At 34.9% G+C, this 21625-nt stretch overlaps 1 protein-coding gene across 13 annotated transcripts in view; it reads left to right on the plus strand.

The window, feature by feature from the left end:
* NFIB (nuclear factor I B) overlaps positions 1-21625 on the plus strand; it is a 169314-nt gene that overhangs the window by 132932 nt on the left and 14757 nt on the right. For 3 of the 13 annotated variants that reach the window (XM_021525544.3, XM_085566005.1, XM_085566008.1), the window contains 3 exons: positions 6835-7000; positions 10418-10500; positions 19244-19332. In XM_021525544.3, coding sequence (XP_021381219.1) covers positions 6835-7000; positions 10418-10500; positions 19244-19332 — 338 coding nt within the window. The remainder of the gene's footprint in view (positions 1-6834; positions 7001-10417; positions 10501-19243; positions 19333-21625) is intronic. The other 10 variants (XM_085566006.1, XM_021525545.3, XM_085566009.1 and 7 more) reach the window with 5 other exon arrangements.

The following is a 21625-nucleotide window of genomic DNA, read 5'->3' on the forward strand; positions in this document are numbered from 1 at the left end:
ATGTAGTAAAGCAAACAGTTGAGGTGTATCCTGCTGATGAACATCCTAGTTTCAGTAAGAATTATCTTTTTTTCTGACTGAACCAAGTAAACAGAAACAGACAATCTTCCAAACTTTTTGAGTATGTTATTATGAAGGTCACAGTTTACCTGTAACCTTAGCTTGAATGTTCTGATATTTATGATGAAATATGAAGATTTAGTGATATGGTAAAACTAACTGAACTTGGTGGGTTAAGTATTGGACTATTTTCTTCTTACAAGAAATGGCTTACATGTGTTATGTACTACAGGCTGAGTGAACTGCTGAGTATTTGCAGCACATATGACTGCATATTTGGCTAAAATTCCTGTGTCTGATAAAACATACTTTATTGCAGAGTGGATTACTTTGCAGCTTTATCTTTTAATTGGTTTGATCTTTGTCTGAAGACACAAATATCTGAAGCGCTTGAGAATAATTGTTTCTGGAAGCTGATGAGGCCTGTATTTATTATTTTCCTCCTGTAATTGATTGGGATATTGAACCTTTTGTTCAATGAAAGGCACATTCTTCAGTGATGGCAGGCAGATGCTTTGTCTTACATTCTTCAATACAATAATTACAGTCATTTGGTGTTGATGAGGGGATCTTGTGAGGCTCTCTTCGGGCTGGTCAAAGTGTTTCCTGTTGATTCCTGGGAGAGTACTAGGAGAATAAGCCAAAACATGCAAAATTGTGTGCATGGGATTTCTTTGGTATAGCTAGGACCTCTTTTATTTGTTGATGTTTAATAATTTTCAGCTTCTTGGGCAAGTCTTTCCTTGTAATTTTTAAAAAATTATTGAAGATTAAATAGCAATGTGCAATTTTTAATTGTGATTGGGAGGTAAAGATTGAGTCCTAGCTTAACACTATCTACTGACAAGCTGTTTTAAGATTTAATTACAGTTGTAAACAATTATTTAGTATTTAATCTGCTCTAAATGCATAAGTATAAATCTTCAGAGTGCATGAAATGCTGTGTGACATAAAGATATCTTTTGAACATTTATCTACAAAGAGAATTCCTTTTCCATGTTCCTGTCACACAAGATTATCCAGGTAAAGTTTATCACAGGTAAAACTGTGATTCAGGATGTATTACTCCAGTCTGTCTTATGAGATCCATGTCTCATTAACAACCCTGGGATTACTGGGGGACCTTGGTTCCATAAGCAACCTCAAAGCTATTCAGCAAAGCCTTGGTCTTCAGGAGCAGCACATGACTTTACCACCAAGTTCTGTGAACATGGATTGTTGAAAATCTACAGTTGCTCTCAGTTTCAGCAGCATTACATCAACATGAAAATTCATACATCAGTTCACCAAGTGAATGAGACTTGGGCCTTTCTAGGTCGAAGTAGATGCCTTGATTTCTTATAGAAAGCACAGAAGGGATGTTGTCAGCCAAGAATATCAACAGCAGCAACGTGTATTTTTCTAAAGCTAATTTTTCAAGCAGACAGGTAGCTGCATGTCATACCACATAAAGCTTTGGTATGGTATTTATGTAAGATGAGTTCTCACAATGAGTTACTCAGAGCCTTAATAGGGAAGCTAGGTAGTTTCATTCCTCTGAAAAGTGGTAAAGAGGCACTAAAAGAAGGGAAAAGGCATTTCTGCTGCTACTTTAGTGTTCAATAGCAGAAAGAAAACCTGTGCAGCCTTGATTTGTGAGAAGCAAATGCTTCATGGAGCCCACCAGGTTCAAGCTGCCCTACAGTTGCACTGGTGGTACTCTAGTAATACTGTTTAGCAGAGTCTCAAAAGCATCATTATTAGTCAGGTGGGTGATAAATTGAAGATATGTGTCTCACACATTTAATGAAACTCACTGCTGTACCATTCAGCTATGTCTGGTGGGAGAATAATAACATGGTGATAGAGCATTAGGGTGGCCTAAACAAAAGGAGAGAGGGAAATTATAAAAATGGAAGTTATTTCTGGTTTCTTTCAGTTGTAAATTTTCTAAAATATTCATCGCTTTCTGTGGGCCCTGCACAGCACAATGATGTGGGCTCAAAGACTGAACTTATCAGCTATGATCTCCAGGTTCAGAGATGTGTCTAGCAAACAATTTTTAATGTAAGATGTTTGGCATGGGAGCAAAGGACCAAAATATCCAAAACTTTATCTCCTATACCTTCATCAACGAGATTAATTCAAGCAACCTTCTCAAAACTACCCTGCTGTAGGGTTTTACAGTAATATTTTTCACCATAATATTGGAACTTTGCCTTTACAAGCAACTGGAATTCTTGAGAGGAAATGGGTGAAATGGGATTTCCAAATGCATGATATCCAGTTTGACTAAACTGCATTCACTGATTTATCACCTATCTATAATAGGATAACATTGTGAAACAGAGAATTTCTATTAAAAACCTGTGTTTTGAGAAGCAAATATATTATACTCCAAGTGTAGTGGTTAGATGGAGTAATATAATGTTTTGTTAAGCCTTGAAACTTTCTGAAACACCTAGCAAAGTATCATATATAGCTATACCTAGGACATGCACAGATTAATATAATTTCTGGCCTTTGTTAATTATTTGTTTGAAGGCAATTTGTACTTAAGATTTCAAGGAAAACTGGATTTATTTTATTTGGAATTGAGAAGTATAATTACAAATTTTTTTTAAAAAAGTGCATATGTGAGCATCAAATATAGTTGATAATTTAAGCAATAAATAGTTCATGTGATTTTTTTAATAGATGTGTCAAACTTCTGTTGTGTTTGGTTAGCTCATCTGTAGATGTTAGTAGTTTCTATTTCATTATAGCATCAGAAATAGGTTTTGTAACACTGAAGGTAGTGGACTATATGACAAAACACTGTCCTGAATTGTAACTGAATAACTAAGGTTAAATATGCTGATATTTGGGCTGAAAGGAGGTTCATTAATTACTGATTATAAATATGTTCAAAAATCCTACTAGGGAAAAGAGATACATTGAATCCTGACTAAGAAAGTCTGTATTCATATCGATTACAGGTTTCTGTTCAGACTTCAGACCTGAGGATTAAAATAAAATGTGCACAGTGCACATCACCAGATAAGTGCACATCACCAGATAACAACAACCTGACATTCTGAGTTATGCTACAGCTGTGACAGCAAATACTTGCTTTTGGCTTTGGGCACATAAATGAATTAAACTGTGGCAATTCAAGATGGTGGAAATAAAAAAGATGAAAATTGTAACAGATCTGAAAATCAAATTAGTGTTCAATCCAAGAGCAGAAAAATATATGTCTGCATAAATAGGGGTTAAATTTCCCAGACCTTCATTATATTTACTTCTTTTCCTCACAAATTTTCCAATGCACAGCTTGTTTATCTAACACAGCTGCCTCTATGGAATTTGCTTAAGGTTTATGCCCCTCTGTGAATCCATGACATAGACATATTGATGCTCTATTTGATGGTAACAGCTGATTCTTAACCTGCAATGCATTTGTCTGTTAGATTCCCTTCGGGAAAACTAGAACTAGAATATTGAATGTGTTTTCTTTAAGGAAAAAATTAATTTGTGTTAAATGAAGTACTGTAAGTATTTGCACTTTTAATTCACGTGTCCAAATAGATATGCAGTTTCCATGCTAAAATATCATTTGATACAACTGTAAGGGACAAAAAGAGAACAGGTCACAGAAATTCTTTCTAGCTACCAGTTTTCAATAAGATTATGAAGGGGCTGTTTCTGACCAAAGGTTTCTCTTTTTGGACTGAAATCTTAAAGTAGCTCAGAGGACTTGAGACGCTTGGGACAGCTGATGTTTATGAGCTTGTACTGCTATAAATTGCACCATCCAAAATCTAGACTTTAATCTCAAAAGCTTTTAGTTTTGTGTTTCCAAAGTTAACTATGGAAGTGTGATTGAGTATAAACTGTGGCAGCAATATCCGCATCAATCTGAAGACAGGTCAAAGCAATTACTCTGAGGCTATTACACAATCTGGTTTTTAAGAGTACTTTTATGATCTTAAGCTGCAAACTATTTGTGATAATTTAAATATAAGTTTGGTTAATTGCTCCACTCTTGTTCACTGCATGCAAGGAAAACAAATATGGATGTGTTTTGAAAGCTTCTTATGAGAGATGTTCTAATAGAATTTGTGAGTATGAGAGTGCCATTCATAAACTGTTTTCAAAAGTAGCACACTTTTGAAAAACACTGAAGTTTAAACCTAATTTAAAGTGTACGATTTCCTATGAAAACCTTTGTCAAAAGGAGGACGTTGGTTTACATCTTCAAGACAGCTTGATTGTTGAAGAAGAATTGTATTTTTAAACTTCACACCAGGTATGTGCTTTCCTACACCTGGATTGCAATTGCATTTGCAATCTAATGTGTGGAGTGTGAAATCTGGGAACTATAAGAATTACACTTACTAAACTAACAGATTTTCATTGTTTATTACCTAAGAGGTATCTTTTCTGTGAATAGAAGACCTCAGTGTCATTGTATTGCATCTGCACTCACTTTTACATGTGACACAGATATAGAACTTCCACTTAGGAGGAGATTCAGGGAATTAAAAAACAGAAAGAAATGGAGGCACTTACTGTGGGGAACCACAAGCTGCATCTACTGAAATTACTGTAAATTCTCTATGGCTGTCAACAAGCACAGCATTTCACCCTCTATTTGAGTGGAATAGGGTGGAATGGAATAGGATGATGTACTGCACTGCTGTTATGTATCACACAGGGAAGAATTTAATTTAGAAGAAAAAAGGGTGTATTAAGAAAAAGTATAATCTTTTTCCTAATCTTTGTCCGAACCAGGAGTGTGTTTACTCATTTGGGTCATATGGATAAGGACAAAGCTGAGATCCATGTGAACCACTGGATCCCTGGCTGGGATCACTACAGTACAGTATAAGGTGATACATTTCTGTAAATCATCATGGTCTCCCATGACCTTCTAATTTATTTTAATTTATTCTAATTTATTCCTGTCTGTCTTTGGAGACAGCTGCTTTTGTAAGCTGATTATACTGTCTGTTTAAATTCGTATGGATTCGAAGAATCCTCTTTCTTAGTTTTAATAAAAGTTGATCATTTTGGTAAGAGATTCTCAGCTACTTTTTTGATGTTAGCATGCCACATACACTAAGGCTCCTAAGGTAGCCTTGTGGTTGCAGGTCCACCTGCAAGCTACCAGATGCAACTGAGAGGTGGTGGTATTCCCTCCAGCAGGCTGTGTGGACAGCTGGGCTGTCAAGACAAGAGAGGAGGCTTGTCTCTGCAGGAAACTCCCTAGAAGCATAGTGAAGATCCAGTCCAACTTAGTGAGCACGTCTTCCTGACAAGAGAGGTGTCTAGAGAGCAACTTTTTCTCATTAGGAGGGGTAGTTTGCCACTCATAATTAATGTGGTTTTTTACTGTTATTTTTCATTGTAAGACTTGTGATTTTAGAGAGGAGAGATAGTCAGCTAACTGCTTAATGTTCCTATGGATACCATATTGGTTTCCTTTTGCACTTGTGTTTTCTATTGTTTTCTGCTAATTTAGCTTTAGATGTCCTAAACAACTCTCCCTCGGGTGCATTTGCAAAGTTTAGTAAATTATCCTGCCAGGAAGTTTCTTGTGCTATTAATTTTAAATTTCCTTCTTCTCAATTTCATTCCATTACCCCAGCTATGCATTTCCTGTATTTTCCAAATAATTCCTTCATCTTCTGTGTGTTTATACTTCTCACATACTTGTGGTAATTGTGTCAGTCCTGTTATTATTTCATTACCATAGTCATGCTTACCTCCTTGAACCTTTCCTTGAATCAGTTGAATTGTGTGCTTTATCAGTCCATGTCTTTAGGTTATCTTGATTTGACAAGATGCTTCTGATTAAAAGAGTCCCAGTATTTCATGTTTGTATGACTCTTAAAATACTTGTGACTCATAGACCACACAATCAATTTAAGACAGAAGTTATCAGCTGCTGTTGTAAAAACTATTTACTATGTGCTAGTTTTTATTACTAGTTATTTATCCTAGGAGTATTTGCAGTCGTGCAGAATGTCTAAGGTATGTTTAAGCACTGCATAAATGTGCATTTGCCAGTCAACTTTGCCATATTCAGATATGCCTACATGTAGGAAGTATCATATTACCTTGATGACCTGTACCTGGCGTATGGTTGTATGCAGACAGCCTCTTGTATCTATGAAAGAACTGTTATTATTTATGCTGTTGACTTGCAAAATTCCCACTATTAAACACTTCTGTGGTTTTAGTGAGTGGCTTTTTGCCAGATGTTATAATGTGTACATTATAGTGCATTGTATCCAAACCCTCTACCCTATTCCCAAATTGTGAATCATTAGTTAGCCTTCCAGTGTGAGTAACCTCTGTGGACAACTGTGGTCAAGTCTTGGTTATTCTCCAAGCCAGAGTGGTATGGCATGTGAAAACAGAGGTTTTACATCAGTTGTTTAATCTTAATACTTCATACATTAGGGCCTGTGCCTTGTCAGTTTAGTCCTGTTGTCATGGGATTTTAGTTCACAGACACTGTATGAGCAGCAAAAATATTTCAAAACAATCTGATGCACGTGCACCCAGGTAGGAAGAATGCGGAAGAATACGTAACCAAAAAGTACTGCTACCTAAGATGTACTACCTATCTGAAAAAGGACCTGCCTGGTGAAAATACCACATGGAAATACGTAGCCTATTTAGAGCAACACATTCCAAAACACAGGTGCTATGTTGCTGGGCAATTCTGGAAAACCCTAAGATAGGTAGGTTCCTTAAGCACAATGTGTTTGTTTCACAAGGCATTCTTTTGGTTTTGTTTTGTAGCCTAACAGCAGTGGTCAAGTAGTAGGGAAAGTGCCTGGCCATTTTACTCCAGTTTTGGCACCCTCTCCCCATCACAGTGCGGTGCGACCTGTGACCCTGACCATGACAGATACTAAACCCATCACTACATCCACTGAAGGTGAGGCATCTTCACCTACAGCAACCAGTAAGTATTTCTTTAGGAAACAAAAAATGTCCATCAAAGATTTGATATGATTTCAAATTCAGGCCAGAAAAAGGCGTCTTTTCCTACTATTTGACCAAATGGGTGCTCATCATTTTACATGGAGAGCAAACATGATCTGAGTGCAAAGCTTTTCCTCCCAAAATTTTAACTGATGGATCATGTTGCATGAACCAAAGTTTGTGACATGACAAGCAAAATGAAAGGGAAAACCCTGCATATTTGACCACTATTCAAGGAAAAGAAAATGTGTTTTTTCATCTGAGGTGGACATTGTTAAGACATTGAGAAGCACACCCAGACAGTAAGGTTTTACAATGACCCAGAGATGGAATTCCAAAGAGGGACTGGATAACTTGCTCCTCAATGAACTTTCCTACAGAAATCAAACCTTGTTACAACACTGAATCTGAGCTATGATAATTGCATGTTAATATAGGTTGTGTCATTTTTAGCAAAAACAACTGTTGTGGCAAAAGAAAATTTTCATTCCTTGTCATTTCTGCAAGGGATGGTAGATCCACTGTTTGTACTTGTTTTTTAAAATAGAAAGTAACAAACTCTAACTTCAATGTTTTAATCTCTTTACTACATATAGGATTGTGTTATTTGTCCTATTATCTTCAATGGAATTGCAGTTCTAGAAATAAGGGCAAATATCTAGACTAATTTCTTCCCTTCAGAGTATTCATGACAAGTGGTGCAGAATGTTGCAGTTCAACTGTATTCTGAATTTCTGTTTTCCTTGAACTTTTATTTGGATTTGGGATGGCCAGTGTTACCAGTATTTATCAGAGAGGTGAAGATTTTTAGAGGACACGTCCAGATTCTTGGAAAAAAAAAAAACCTCACCAGTCTTTAAAAGTATTAGTTGCTTCAGGATTTGTAAAAATTAAAATTACTTGTTCTAGACCTACTTAATATTTGAACTTCAAATACAGTCCCTAACTATTGGTCTGTCATTAATGGAGACCATAAACAGTATCCTTTTCAGCTGTTATACCACTTTAAAACTTATCTGAGGAAAAGATGAGACTCAAAGGCATAATATGTAAAAGAGAAAAGTATTTGTTATAAGATAGTAGTAGTAGCTTTTGGAGAAACTACGGCTCAAGTATTAAAAATTAAGAAAAAATATGTGTTTGTGGCAGCATTTTATCTGCCCTTTCAGTATATTAGTTTTGTTAAGAGCTCTTAAGTATATTAGTCTTGTTAAAAGTATATCTGTAGCCCCACTGCTGATTTGTGGTACAGTTTTTTAGCAGCAACGTAGAAGCTGTTGCTCTAAATGTTTGCACCAGAACAAAAAACAGAGACAACTAAGTACTTGTACAGATTCAAGTATTTGTGGTTTCATTCTCCTTTGACATGATTGTGCTTGGCCTACATATCTCTCTTAGATTAGGTCAGGGTTTCTGATAAAAATGGCAAAAAGAACACAGTAAATGCCAGAACTGTTTTGGGATGTTTTCTGGTAATATGACCTTATAATCATCATTATAGAAAAGCATACCTAATCTGTACATTGTTCTACTACCAAGGGAACTATTTGGATCATATTTTCCAATTAAATCATCATCCAGTTTCTTGTGCAACTCATGGTGATTCCTGCTGAACCTTTAGAACATCTTGGCTTAGATAGCTAAATTAAGGCTTCCTTCATGCTTCCATATTAGTTTCCAAGTAAATTCTTGCCACTACAGCACATAAAAATAACAACAGAAAAAATTCCTATGTGCAAATTTTATTTGAATGTTGCCATACTGCCTACAAGATGGTGTATAACACCTCACCAGCTCAGGATGTTATGATTTTTGGAAAACTACATTAGTCTGGGTTGGTAACTGTAAGAGCATAAAAAAGTGAAAAACTATAGTTTGTTGATGATGAAAATAACAATAATCTGAGGGATAATGTCCTTGTGATATATAAATTATTTATATTATTTATATTATTTATCTATTATCAGTCAAACTATTATCAGTCACAATAGGTTCACCACACTCAATACTGATGTAAACTTAATTGGAAAATAAACATTAAACCTAATTTATGGCATAGTTTTACTTTTATTTGTAGTGATTGACCGATTGAATGATTCAAAATACATATAGTAATGTATTTATATAACTTGGACAAAAAACTATCATAATTATTCAGTATGATGAAAATAAGTCAGTAAATGATTAGCACTGCTTTTCATTCTGAAGTTCTAAGCAGGATTTTTATTAATGAGAAAGAACATCAGGCTTTAATAATATTTATGGAACCCTGTGGCCTCCATCATAGTTTTCTTCAAATACTTGGTTAATTTGTCGGACAATTTTTCAGTAAAGCCTGTTTATTATATATAGAATTTTTTATAATGAATGCATTTTCTTGGGTTTTTTTTTACATGTGAACTTAATATTAGAAGGTCAGTTTAGTAAGTATTGTCATCTCGCTTCTCACTGGCAAGCTTCTATGTGTCTGTCCAGTTTTAGCAGTTTTGCTACGACATCTTTGCTATTTTTCCAGCAAATTTCCAGGCTGTGACAGATTGCAGTGTGGACATCTACAAACTGGGAAGTTGAGTAAGACCACCTAACTAATTTGATAAGTGCCACTAAAAGACATGAGAACATAATGACTTTTAGAAATTACTGGGAGAGACCAGAGAGGAATTTGTCCTACAGGTGAAGCATACATTCTCTGTAGCTAATCCCAGCATCACTTGACATTCTCATTCTCCTCAGAAATTTCAATCTTCTGAAGTGAGAGAATTATTTTAGTAGCTCCCCTCAGAAAAAATTGTTTTCTGATGTATGGTGGAGTTGAATATTTTCTGTTATATTGCGCAGTAAGAATTAGCTCCCTTCTTAGGAAAATATTAATCAGATTATATCCCATTACTGCAAAGATGCATTTCATGCCACATAAGTAAACCAAAAATTTTATTCTAATTTATGTTCTTTTACAGTTATTTGGTACTTTCTTGGTAAAAACAGGGCCTTTACAGAAATAAAAATAATGCGATCATGAACATTTTCTCTCAGCTTTGCAATTTCAGTGATTCTACAGTTGCTTTAGATTGGTATAATGGAATTTAAAAGTAGTGTGATTAGTTAAAATAAATTATGAAATAATTTGAACAAAAATAATCAAAGAAACTACTATTGTCAAGAGACATCATTATGATTTACACATGCAGCTTCCATTGAAGTTTATAGGAATTTACACATGCATTTCCAAATTTGGTCCAATATTTCTTTTGCTTTCTCTTAAAGAAAAGCCAAAGACACTTCCTATATATATTGCAAAATCATAACTCTGGATCTCATATTTGTACTGTACCTGCACAAGGTAATAGATATGATAGGTTGGTATTTTTATCAATATGTTTTGTTCTTCCTTAATCAGCCTACACAGCCTCAGGCACATCCCAAGCCAATCGATATGTGGGACTAAGCCCAAGAGACCCATCCTTCCTACACCAGCAACAGGTGGGCAAGTTTCACATAGGTGTAATGCTGTAGAGAAGATTTTGTGATATTACCTTCCTACATGTTGCCACTGGTATCTTGGACTAGCCTGAAATCTTGAGGTTTTCAGTATTTGTCACAAGAAGATGATGTTTATTCAAAACAAATTGAATGCTTTAAGAATTATCAATTTAGCCTATTCTTTCTTTCTTAGATTTGTCCCATCTTAAGGAACTCTTGATATGTTTCTTTCAATATTTTATTTTTCAAGAGTTCATACATTTAATCTTTAATAGGATTTTAGGAAGTAGAATAAGGTATTTAAGAAATAAATACAAATTTCAAAATCAATTTATAAAAACAAGCAAAACTTTCAAAGTAATACAGTTTATTATTTTCAAGTTTTGTTTCCTTTTCCTCTAGATGTTTGACACATTTCTTCATTTTAGTTTTAGAAGATTAATTATAAAACTGAATTCTCAAGGCAACACATAATTTCTAGTGTAATAGATTTAAATTGGTCTGCTGATTTCAAACGTGCCAAAGCCACATTTTTATTCTAGTTTCTTACATCATTCATATTGCAAGTAGCATTGTAAATTTCACATCTCATTAATGCGGTAAATTTAATGCAAATGAAATGTTTACCCAAACTGTGAAAATATAGAGCTGAGATTAATCACGACATACAAATAAATTAGCTGCAGTCAGTAGCAAGGCCATGCACATACAGAAATGGTACATTTCAAAAATAAATTCAGACACTTTAGAATTTTAATGTACTTTATGATATGTGTTTGTATTCCTCTTAGATCTTAACAGTATAAGACTTTGAAGTTCACACAAAAGTTACAAGGACAAAAGCTGAATGTGATAATAAGAAAGAGGGTGTTAAATAGGTCTTGGTATTTGTTGTACTGTATTTTTTTCTCAGACTTGTGTTCCTGTCAGCAGCTTATATGCATTTTTTTTTAATTTTTCAGTTAAACCTATAAACATTCTATATTGTTGAGATACAGCTGACCTATGCTTCAGCTGAAACTCCCTATCCAAAACCAATCCCATGGCAAGGAGGCAGTATGTCCATTTTAAAGGTCACCACATGCAGAGTTCAGAGAAAATCATAAAGAGGATAATATATTTAAAAATAGCTGATGCCAACTATTTTTTTTAACTAGTAACACTTAAATTCAAACATCTGTACACTTTTATTTTGAAAATATGTGGTTTTTCCAGACATTAATTTCTCAATAACTTTTCTGGCATATTGTTTTGTTGGGTTTTTTAACCTCTCAAAGATTTTTTTATTATGAGATATGTTGTAATGACTATGAAATATTTTTTTTCAAGATACACAACATATATTATTGTTTTTTAAAGCACACACAACACCTCTCTTCTATGCACAGTGAATGTAATTTGTGGAGATCTTGTGAAGTTTTATATAGTGCTCTTTGGAATGTCTCTGACATCCTGTTAATTTAGGGATGTACAATATATTTTTTCCCCTCTGTATTTCTGGACACAATTTTTTCTGCAGACTGCTCTTACTTAGGCCTACTCCACCTTCCAAGCTCATTGAAAGACTTCTAAATTCTCATCACATGCCAGAAAGTAGTAGAAGCCTATTTAATTTTCTCCTGGCTGAATTTGATATATTCTGTTGTTGTCTTCTATTTATTTTTGTCTTTGTGTAGATCAAAATAGATTTCAAAATTTCAGCAGTGTCTTTGGAACATCAGAATGAGAGGGGTCTCAAAGGTCTTTGGTATTTTACATGCGTTGTGTCTGATACTCCCTTTCATGATAAAACATGTGGCCAAATGGCTTAAAGGAAGGGGAAACTAAGCTAAATCTCACATATTCTTCAGAAGCAGAAAAATTATGTAATGCTACTATGTTAAACCAATATTCCCCTTTTTAAAGTGTATTGCTTCATAGTGTCATTATATTAATCCAAGAGCATCAATTGGTGACCAATGAGCCATGTAATATATTTTTAAAATATCAGTGCTTTATTGTCTTTGCTCTTAACTCACTAGTCTCTTCTAATATATGCAATGTCCATTTGCAATGGACATATCTGTGTTTGCCTGAGTGTGTTTGTCTGTATGAATGCCTACAGATACATAGAAAATTAAGGAGTAGCATGCACAACTGAAACTATTTGAAAAAACAGAATGCTTAAAGTGTAAAGCTTTTCAGATGGATAAATATGAACATATAAGTATGTATAGGTATGTTTCTAATTAATTAGTTACCTTCACTCCATTCTAAAGGTGACATACAGAGATGACAGACTATATATACACACACACATATATATAACCCATAAAGTAAGGTAGAGCATTGAGATTATCTAAACAACTTCAATGGAGCAAAGGTTATCCTTTGGTAAGGCAGAAATGGGATTGATTTACTATGTGCTTTCATTACTTTACAACAATATGAAAGAGACCACTCTTCTTGTACCAGATTTTAAATGCATTTGCTTTAAAGCAACCTATGATGAATGAAAAGAAAAATCAAGGGGTATGTGAAATAAGGCAATTAATCATTTTGTATTAATGGAGAGAAATTTTCAATTAGAAAGCCACTGGTTTTAGTTCCAGAGAGATCTTTTAAACATTCCCCCCTGTAATGCCCAGTGACCCCTCAAGAATAAATATTGTCACCAGTACTTTCTTTACTTAATTGGAGGAGTATTTATGAAGATTCATTTTCTCTGATTATGAGAAATATTAGCAAATACCCTTGAGTAGTTTTTGTTGCTGTTAAAAAGAGCCATTTAAATTACAGCAACCACAATAAATTTAAAAGTTACACATGTATTTTGCAACATACACTCACATCGAGTCCTGACAGAGTGATAGCTTTCTAGAAATTCCAGTAAACCATGTATAGGACAGCATACCCAAAATACTCACATTTAGATGAGAAGCACTGAAAAAAACTTTGAAAGACAATATATGATAGGGCTAGTGAGAGAATTTGTTGGCTTTTACTGATCTGGATACTGTGAAATTGTGATGTTATATGCATTACTTAGCCTGTAACATTGATAATTAGAAAGACTAGATTTTAATGGGGTATTATAACTATGCAGTCAATTTTCTGATGCACTAGCTGGTGGATCTTCTCATTACTTGCCTTGAAATGCCAGCTATTTCTATGCTGTAGCATAAATAGTTACAAAAAATAACATCTTGCTTCAATGGCATTTGGAGAGTCATAAATATCTTGGCATTTTCTTGTAAAAAATTCATATCGGACCTCCTCTTCCTATTAGAAATTATTAATGACCACTCATTTTTCTTTTTTTTATTTGCCATCAGCTTCTGAGAATTGTTGAGTGTTAATAATGTAACTGTAGTAACAACACCATGGGAGAGAGCAAGGGACATGATAAGAGCTAGTACCTGAATTAGATAGTTTTTCTTAATTTTATTGTTGGTCATTGGTGGAAGTATTTTCTGAACCCAAATCTATTGCTCAGTGTTCTTTATCTCTGCTGAGAAATATCCTAGGTAAATTAAATAAAAGTTGGATAATCTTTGCAATTATATGGGTGCACCTTCATTCTCCTGCCCCCATTAATTTGCATTTATTGAAGATTTATGATTTCTAAGCCTAGACTAGAGGAAATAACCAACAAGCCAACAAACTGAGCAAGGTCAGTCAAATTCTACCTTCCATAAGTGGACACAATTCCTTGCCAGATTCTAGTTGTGTCTGCATTCTTTTGGCTAAGTAACTTTAATGGCAAGATCATTAGTTCAGTAACAAAGTCTTAATGATCAGGATCCTCATGGTTATGTCATGACATTTCTTTAGCCTCCCTGTGCCATGGTCCTCCAACTTCATGGATTTATTATGGTATTGAAATGACAAACACCTAAAGTCAGGTTATGTTGTTTCTGGCAATAATGCTAGGATTGCCAGAAATACTAGTCATATACTTTGCCTGTGTAAATAGTTTAAAAACATGGATGGATGGATGGATGGATGGATGGATGGATGGATGGATGGATACATAGTTCTATTTATTGCAAGTGGAGATGAATGGTATCACAAAAAAAATAAGATTTCTGTTGGAATGAATGAAATAACTGCAAGGTTTTTGTTCTTGACCATTTAATTTTAGTGCACCTCTGAGCCTCATATGGATAATTCTATTTTAAATTAGAAAACATAAATAAATGGAATAGCTATTAAAGTTAACAATAGTCTAAACTTTCACCATGTTAACTAATGCTGGTGCAATTGCTGAGGACTTAATGAACTCTTCGAATTTTTGCACTGATAAACTCAGTGTCATGGTTTTCACTAAAGCTTGCACTTTCTGGGTATGGTATGTTGCATTCATGATTTTCACAGAGATTTTACAATTATGAGTGAGACCTTTCCAATAAACATAGTAGTAATGTCTCCAAAATTATCAGAAAACTGTAGATAGCTTTCTATTTCCTACAAATGCCTTCCTGTCTCTTCAGTAGAAATTTCTTTTTGCCAGATGCATCCTTTAGTTACTGATCTGCACAGTTCAAAATGTAGTTCTCTTCATTCTATTAATCATGGAAATTGTGAACTTAAATGTCCATTGAACACAGAGTATTTGTTTACAAAATGTTTTGAGTGGATGTTACTTTTACGTTCAGCAGCAGGCTGAAAGAAGAACACAGGCGGACTCCTAAAGAGAACGTGTCAGTAAAGTCAGGAAACAGGTTATCAACACTTAGCCTGTTCTTATTGTGTCCCTTATCATAATTGACAGTTTGACGTAAAACTGGGTCACATGATTGCCAGGGAGGTATGTAAATGGCTAAGAGGTCACCTTTCACATAAGCTTGCTGGAAAGGAAACACATTTAAAGGAAGTTTCAGTCAGAACAATGACAATATGCAAATGTTAAATTTTATGGGCTTTTCTCAACTAACAGAAGCTATAGCAGTCTCCTATTACACTTTCCAAAATACAATCCTTCTTGCACTAGCTATTGCAGAAAATTGAAATGAATGTTAGTCTTAGCCATTCCTTGGATACAAGACTACAAAATCTGCTTAAATACTAACGCCTTAAAATCATTCATACTATGATTAAAGATTGAGCTGTTGGGCTGTGGGTTTTTAATGTATGTGTGATTTGCATACTTAAAACACTGCAGGATGGTTGTGCTTGCAAAGTGCTGTTTAAACTGTGAAGACAGCTATAGTAAAATCTAGCACTTGGGTAGAACTTCACATCAATATGTCTCACAGCTCTGGAAAGTGCAAAACAAAATCAATTTCCAGGCATATTACAGAGCCGAAGCACTAAGTCTACTGCTTTGCTTATCTCCCGTGTCCATCTCCAAGCTTGTGTTCCCTTCCTGTAAAATGTCTGCGGTGAATGAGGGAGTTGCACTGCCTCCCAGGAGAAACACATGCAGTGGGCCTTGTGGCCTCAGCTGCTTCATGACTGCAGCAGAGGGGATGCATCACAGGCATAAGGGCAGAGCCTGGGATCCGATCCAGGACTAGGAAACTGCCTGGGCTATCTGTGAGGATTCCTCATCTCCTGCAAGGCTGAGAATTCTTTTCTGCTTCATAATATAAACTCATCCTCTTTCTCTTGTGGTTAAATGAGAGATAAATAAGAAAATAATAGATAGTGTTTTGGGGATGGAAGATGTTACGGTAGTGCGGTTCCTGTGGCTTGCTTTGCTAAAAATGCACAGAACTGTGGACTGAAGGTCACGTCTTTTCAACAACCTTCTAGGGAAGACTTTTCACCATGTCATATGTCAAGTCAGTTGATTTATTTTTCATTCATAACCTACATTTGAGACAATTAGTAATATTTTCAGCAGTTACTAGATATATCCTGGGGACCATTTCTTATGTCTCTCAACTGAGGAATGTAAGTTTTCTTAAGTAGTTTCCTGCCTGTCCTCTTAACATATCCTGCAGAGAAACACCTTTAGGATAGCTTATAGTGGGTAGCAGTGACTGTGCCTTCTCCTCTCCAGCTAACACTATGGCATGATTTTAGAGGTACCTAGGTTAGTCTGAGGAGAATAACTGGACAGGAAGCTTTCAGTCTTACTCCACATGACATATAGCGCTTAAAATACTGTAGTGAAGTACCTTATGTCCTTCCAAAGCTTGGTACTCATGTCATGTCTGTGCACCCAATCTTTCCATCTGGGCTATGTGGACATCCTCCCGCGGCACCCTCCCATTGCTGCTGTGAACAGGCTTCTTCCATTAAAAGGAGCCCAGTCTTTCAGACCTCTATTAAATTCTACAGTATTTTTACCCAGAAGCCAGTCAACACATGCAATGGATACAGATGCAGACTTTGGAAGTGATATTTCTATGCCTTATACATGCAGAGATCTTTCAGTAGGAGTGATTTGGGAAAGGAAGATTGTTAGGGAGATTTTAAAAAAGTAAAAATTCCAAGCTGGTCAATTTTAAAAGACAATCAGGCAGCTACGTGAGCCTACTGAGGAATGTGGAGCAGCAGTTTTTTACATTGAGAAGGTGTATTTCAGTACAACTAGTACAGCCCTGGGCTTGTCACAGAGCCAGCTGTCATGCAAACCTGCACATCTCCACGGTATTGTCAGTACTGCAAGTATGGCACAATTGGTGCAGTGAATAGCAATACAGTACTACCTGTGAGTCTTGTGGAGCATGAACCTTCATATAAATGCACATGTATGTGCATGCCTACAGATTAGGTGTCAAATGCACATGTTGCATTATTATCTTCTCACTATTTGGCTGTATGTGAATTGAGGTACACGTGACTGTATATAATAAGCAGCATTCCATTACTAACATTTATGAAACATGTTTCAAAAACTTTATGGTGGTTTCTTAATGATAAATTTAACACAACAACTGTATGTGTGGAAAGTTTTCATACAGGCTGTGGAAAGAATACAATGATATAGTGCAGAAGCTAATTTACTAAAACGCAATATATCAGTCTCTTACTGTTTTCCCTAAATGGCAAATGCAATTAGGTTCTATATAACAAGCTAAGTGCTTGCCAGATTTTTGATTCAGACCTAAGTGAATATAATAATTTGGTAATGCTAAGTTTGTTATTTTAGTATATTTATAATGGTTCTAATCAGCCAAAGGGTGTTTATTAATATATTTTATATTTTGTGAAGAAGTAAAAAAGGGGGATGGGTGGGAGGGTTTAACCTTTCAGTCTTTTGTTTCAGATACAAGTGAGTTTTTATAGCTAAGTTAAGAAGCTCTAAAATATGCATTTGTAGTGAAGATGATGACTTCCTTAAGGATAATAACAGAAATATGTCTACTGTACATTGAGTAATTGGGCTGACATATTTTATTATGTTTTCATTGTTAAAATCAAGCTCAGGATCCTGTTTTATATAGTGACTGTATCAAATATTTACTTACCCATTTCTTTAAACATGTTTAATATATTATTCACAGTTACCTCTAACTTTCTAACTGCATGTTTCCTTTTCTGGTTAATTTCATGTGGTTTAGTCATGCTTTCAATGGCCTTTAGAAGGTCCCTTGGAGTTCTTTAGACAACAAACAAGAAACAATCCCTATGAAAACATCAAAGACTAACATTTCCATTTCTCAGACCTTAACAGCAGGAAGCTTATTAGTCTAACAGCCAGACAGGGTCAGGTTTGCAATATTGTCTTGTCCTCAGCATTTGTATTTTTCAGGAAAAGACTGCAATAAATTGTGCTCCTGTGAAAACAGTTTATTGTAGTTTGTTTGCTGTAGCTTGTGCAATCTCAAGAATGTGAACATGGATAGAGAAAACTAAAACGCATTGAATGCAATTAAACTCAAAAACATTATCTTCAGAATGTCTAATCATATATAATAGTACAGCAATTTATATAAACATGACAACATAGAGGATAGAATGTATATTTTCTTCAGAAGCCAGATAAACTCACTTTCTTAACCTTAATAATATGCAGCATGTATTTTCAATAAATCTGCTAACACTATTGGGCAGATGTTAAATAAGCAGAGCTGCTGAGGGTTGCTTGAACAATCTGTGAAGGCAGAACTGATGATTTGAGGATCTGTGAAGAATTTTTTTCAGCTAATATTTAGTTCATTTGTCATTCTATTAAAATGCAGTAAAGTATTTTAAATTCTACTTTTCTGAGTCTGAACATGATTAGATTATTTTATCACCTCTTGCTAAGTAATACCACTTCCAGTAACACTAGATTAATAAACTTCAGTTACAAAATATCTTTTCTCTTATTAAATAGCAAGATAATAATATACAATTTATTTAATTTTGGAAAACTTTCTATAAATTGCATGTCATCTATATTTATCAAAAAGCATGCTAGAAGATATTTATTATATTTTACTTTACTAAATAAACTTTATATAGAGCACCACTTAAAAAGCCAGCATAATTATTTCTTTTCTTAAAGTATCACACTATTTATTATTAACACTTCCTTTTATTCCAGCTCAGTTTGTAATCTAATAATGACTAATTGTTATGTGCTACACACTAGCTACTCTTTTATGCTTTATTAATAGTGGACCTATTTAAGTGGCATTATATTAGACAAGTCTATAGGCATTTATTTCTCAAAATAAGTTATTTTTCTTTGTTTTGTTTTTTTAAAGTTACTTATTGGGAAAGTAAGACTTTTGCCATGTACAGTACTAGTTTGCATGTATTAATTTAAATACTAAAAACTGTAGTATGCTCGATCCATATCTGACTGCTAGGTTTCAATTGACAGCTGAGAATTTGTGACTGGACCATGAATCAAAACGGCAGGCATTTATACCCCAGTGCCAATGAGGATACATTGGGAATTACTTGGCAAAGGTAACATTTTAATTATTTCCACCCCTACACCGCCTCTAAAAAAGTTGTATAGAGCAACTATATCTGTTTAGTGGGCCTCCAGAGGTATATGTGACAGCATTGTGGTCAAAATACGCGTGTAACATTTCTCCTAAATGCATTCAGGTTATCTTTCACGTAAGTTGACTTTAGATGATCCCTTAATGAAATAACATCATGCTGTCCTATGCAAAGGGTTTGTGAGTTGAAGGAAATACTGATCTTAGGCTTTAAAAATGTCATTTTCTCTCATATTTTTGGGACTGATTTTTTAACAGAAAGATAACGGTGCTGTTAGGGGTATAGAGTATAATACTAAATTGCTGAGGTGGTGTTTGGTTTTGGGTAAAGAATAACTATATTATTCATAGAGACATTTCTTACCAATTGGCTGGTGTAGTTTTAGGTCACTAAAATATACCTGAAGGTAAGATATAAACCATCTTATTTTTCTACTAGATAATGGAAAAATTTGGAATGATTTACAAAAAAAAGTGTTTCTTTTTCTATGATCCCACCCTTTCCTCCCCCCACCAAATAAACCAAACAATAAACTCCATTAACATTTGATATATTATTAATTTATTAGATTTTACATCTCTTGGTATAAAGTGGATTATGGTAACAGCAGAGGGTGTGTGTTTATCTAAATAGGCATATAAACTAATCAACATAATTTTGATACTTCAGTTTTCATCTTTTTCATGTACAGGATTATCTGCAGCACTTAACACTCAATGAGAGTTGTCCATGTAAATCTTGTAGGTTGGGAGTCTATCAGATGAAGTGTTAACCACTCACTCATGATATAATTTAAAATATTTTATATGAATTTGTGAAAATTGAAAATGAAATTTTTCAATGAAAATATATGTTCTTGTGAATAGCTAATGTAAGTATGTGTGTGAGTGTAATTTATATGTACTATATACAAGATGCCTTTTGATGCATTGTACTGATGGTGCTATGGATTACTAAAAGCTTTGGGATTTTTGAGTATCAGCTTGGAAGGGAAATTACTGAATTTGAAAATTGGTGCCATTTACAAATCTGAAATTTAATTTCTTCTGGTTTTTTTTAAATAATTTTTATGAAATAATGTTTTATATATGGAAGAATTGTGGCAGTAAAATAAGGCCTTGTGATTTTTTTCCTTACATATTAGAGACTACAATGGAAAATTAGCTAATGGATTCACCTCATCTCCTCGAGGGCTGTGATTCACATAACAAATCCCCATCATGCAGTAATTGGCAGAGATTTCAATGTACTGCCAGGAGTGAATCCAAACTGAGCTTTTATAGCACAGAGGGGATGATATATTTTCCCACTACAAAGTGATATTTTTCAGGGCATTGACAGGCATTAGAAAATTACATCACAGCAACCTATCTAGGAACATCCTCACACAGTTTTAATCAGTTGTCACTTGAGCACCCCTTAAAGCAATGCTCTTATACTGATAGAAACACTGTCCTAGTATTTGGTGAATTCTGTTTTTCAGTACCATCATACAACACCCTGGGCATAAATTGTGAAAAGAAAGGAAAAGAGGGGGAAAACATTTCTGTGTGATGATCAAGAGAACTTTGGTGGTGACTGAAAGCCTGCTCCACAATCCATTCACTGTTACAGACCACACTGCTTTGCAGAGCACTCCCAGAACGCTGCCTTGCCACTGTGACCCTACCAACAAACACAAGCACTGCCAGAAGAGCTTGGGTACAAATTCTACCATGGGTATTTCCTTAGAGGCCTGGGTTATGCCACTTGCTCTTGGATTATGTACAGCCTTGAAAGACAAGGAAATAAACGGTTTTGCCTAAGCAGATGGCTTTTAGTTGTTGGGTTTTTAAATATGGCTTTTTTTCAAATCCCACAGAAATGAGGACCTAAGAAGAGAAATTATATCTGCACAGGCTAAGGAGCAGTGAGCCTTTCTAACACTAAAACTAATGTTAAAAACCAAGAATTTGATGCAAAAGTAATTGTCACATGTTGGCAAAGAAATATGTCCCAATCCAAACAAGTTTCTGCAACTCCAAATGGTTTGATAAATGCTTGATTATGTGCTTGATATATGCTTGATTATCCTTAAATCAGCAGAGGTCAGTTTGATTGTACTCAACCTTACCTTTTACATCAGGCTTTTGTGGTTAAGTATACTGATTTTTCAGAAGGGTTATTGACCTCAGGCAGGTGAAAAAGTTGGCAGTCCCTCAGTGCTAGCTGTCTCTACAGATACCAGGTATCAGATATGGTCAGGTTGAAAGCT

This window comes from Lonchura striata, chromosome Z (genome assembly GCF_050655825.1).
Source record: "Lonchura striata isolate lonStrDom1 chromosome Z, ASM5065582v1, whole genome shotgun sequence".
NCBI classification, from domain to species: domain Eukaryota; kingdom Metazoa; phylum Chordata; class Aves; order Passeriformes; family Estrildidae; genus Lonchura; species Lonchura striata.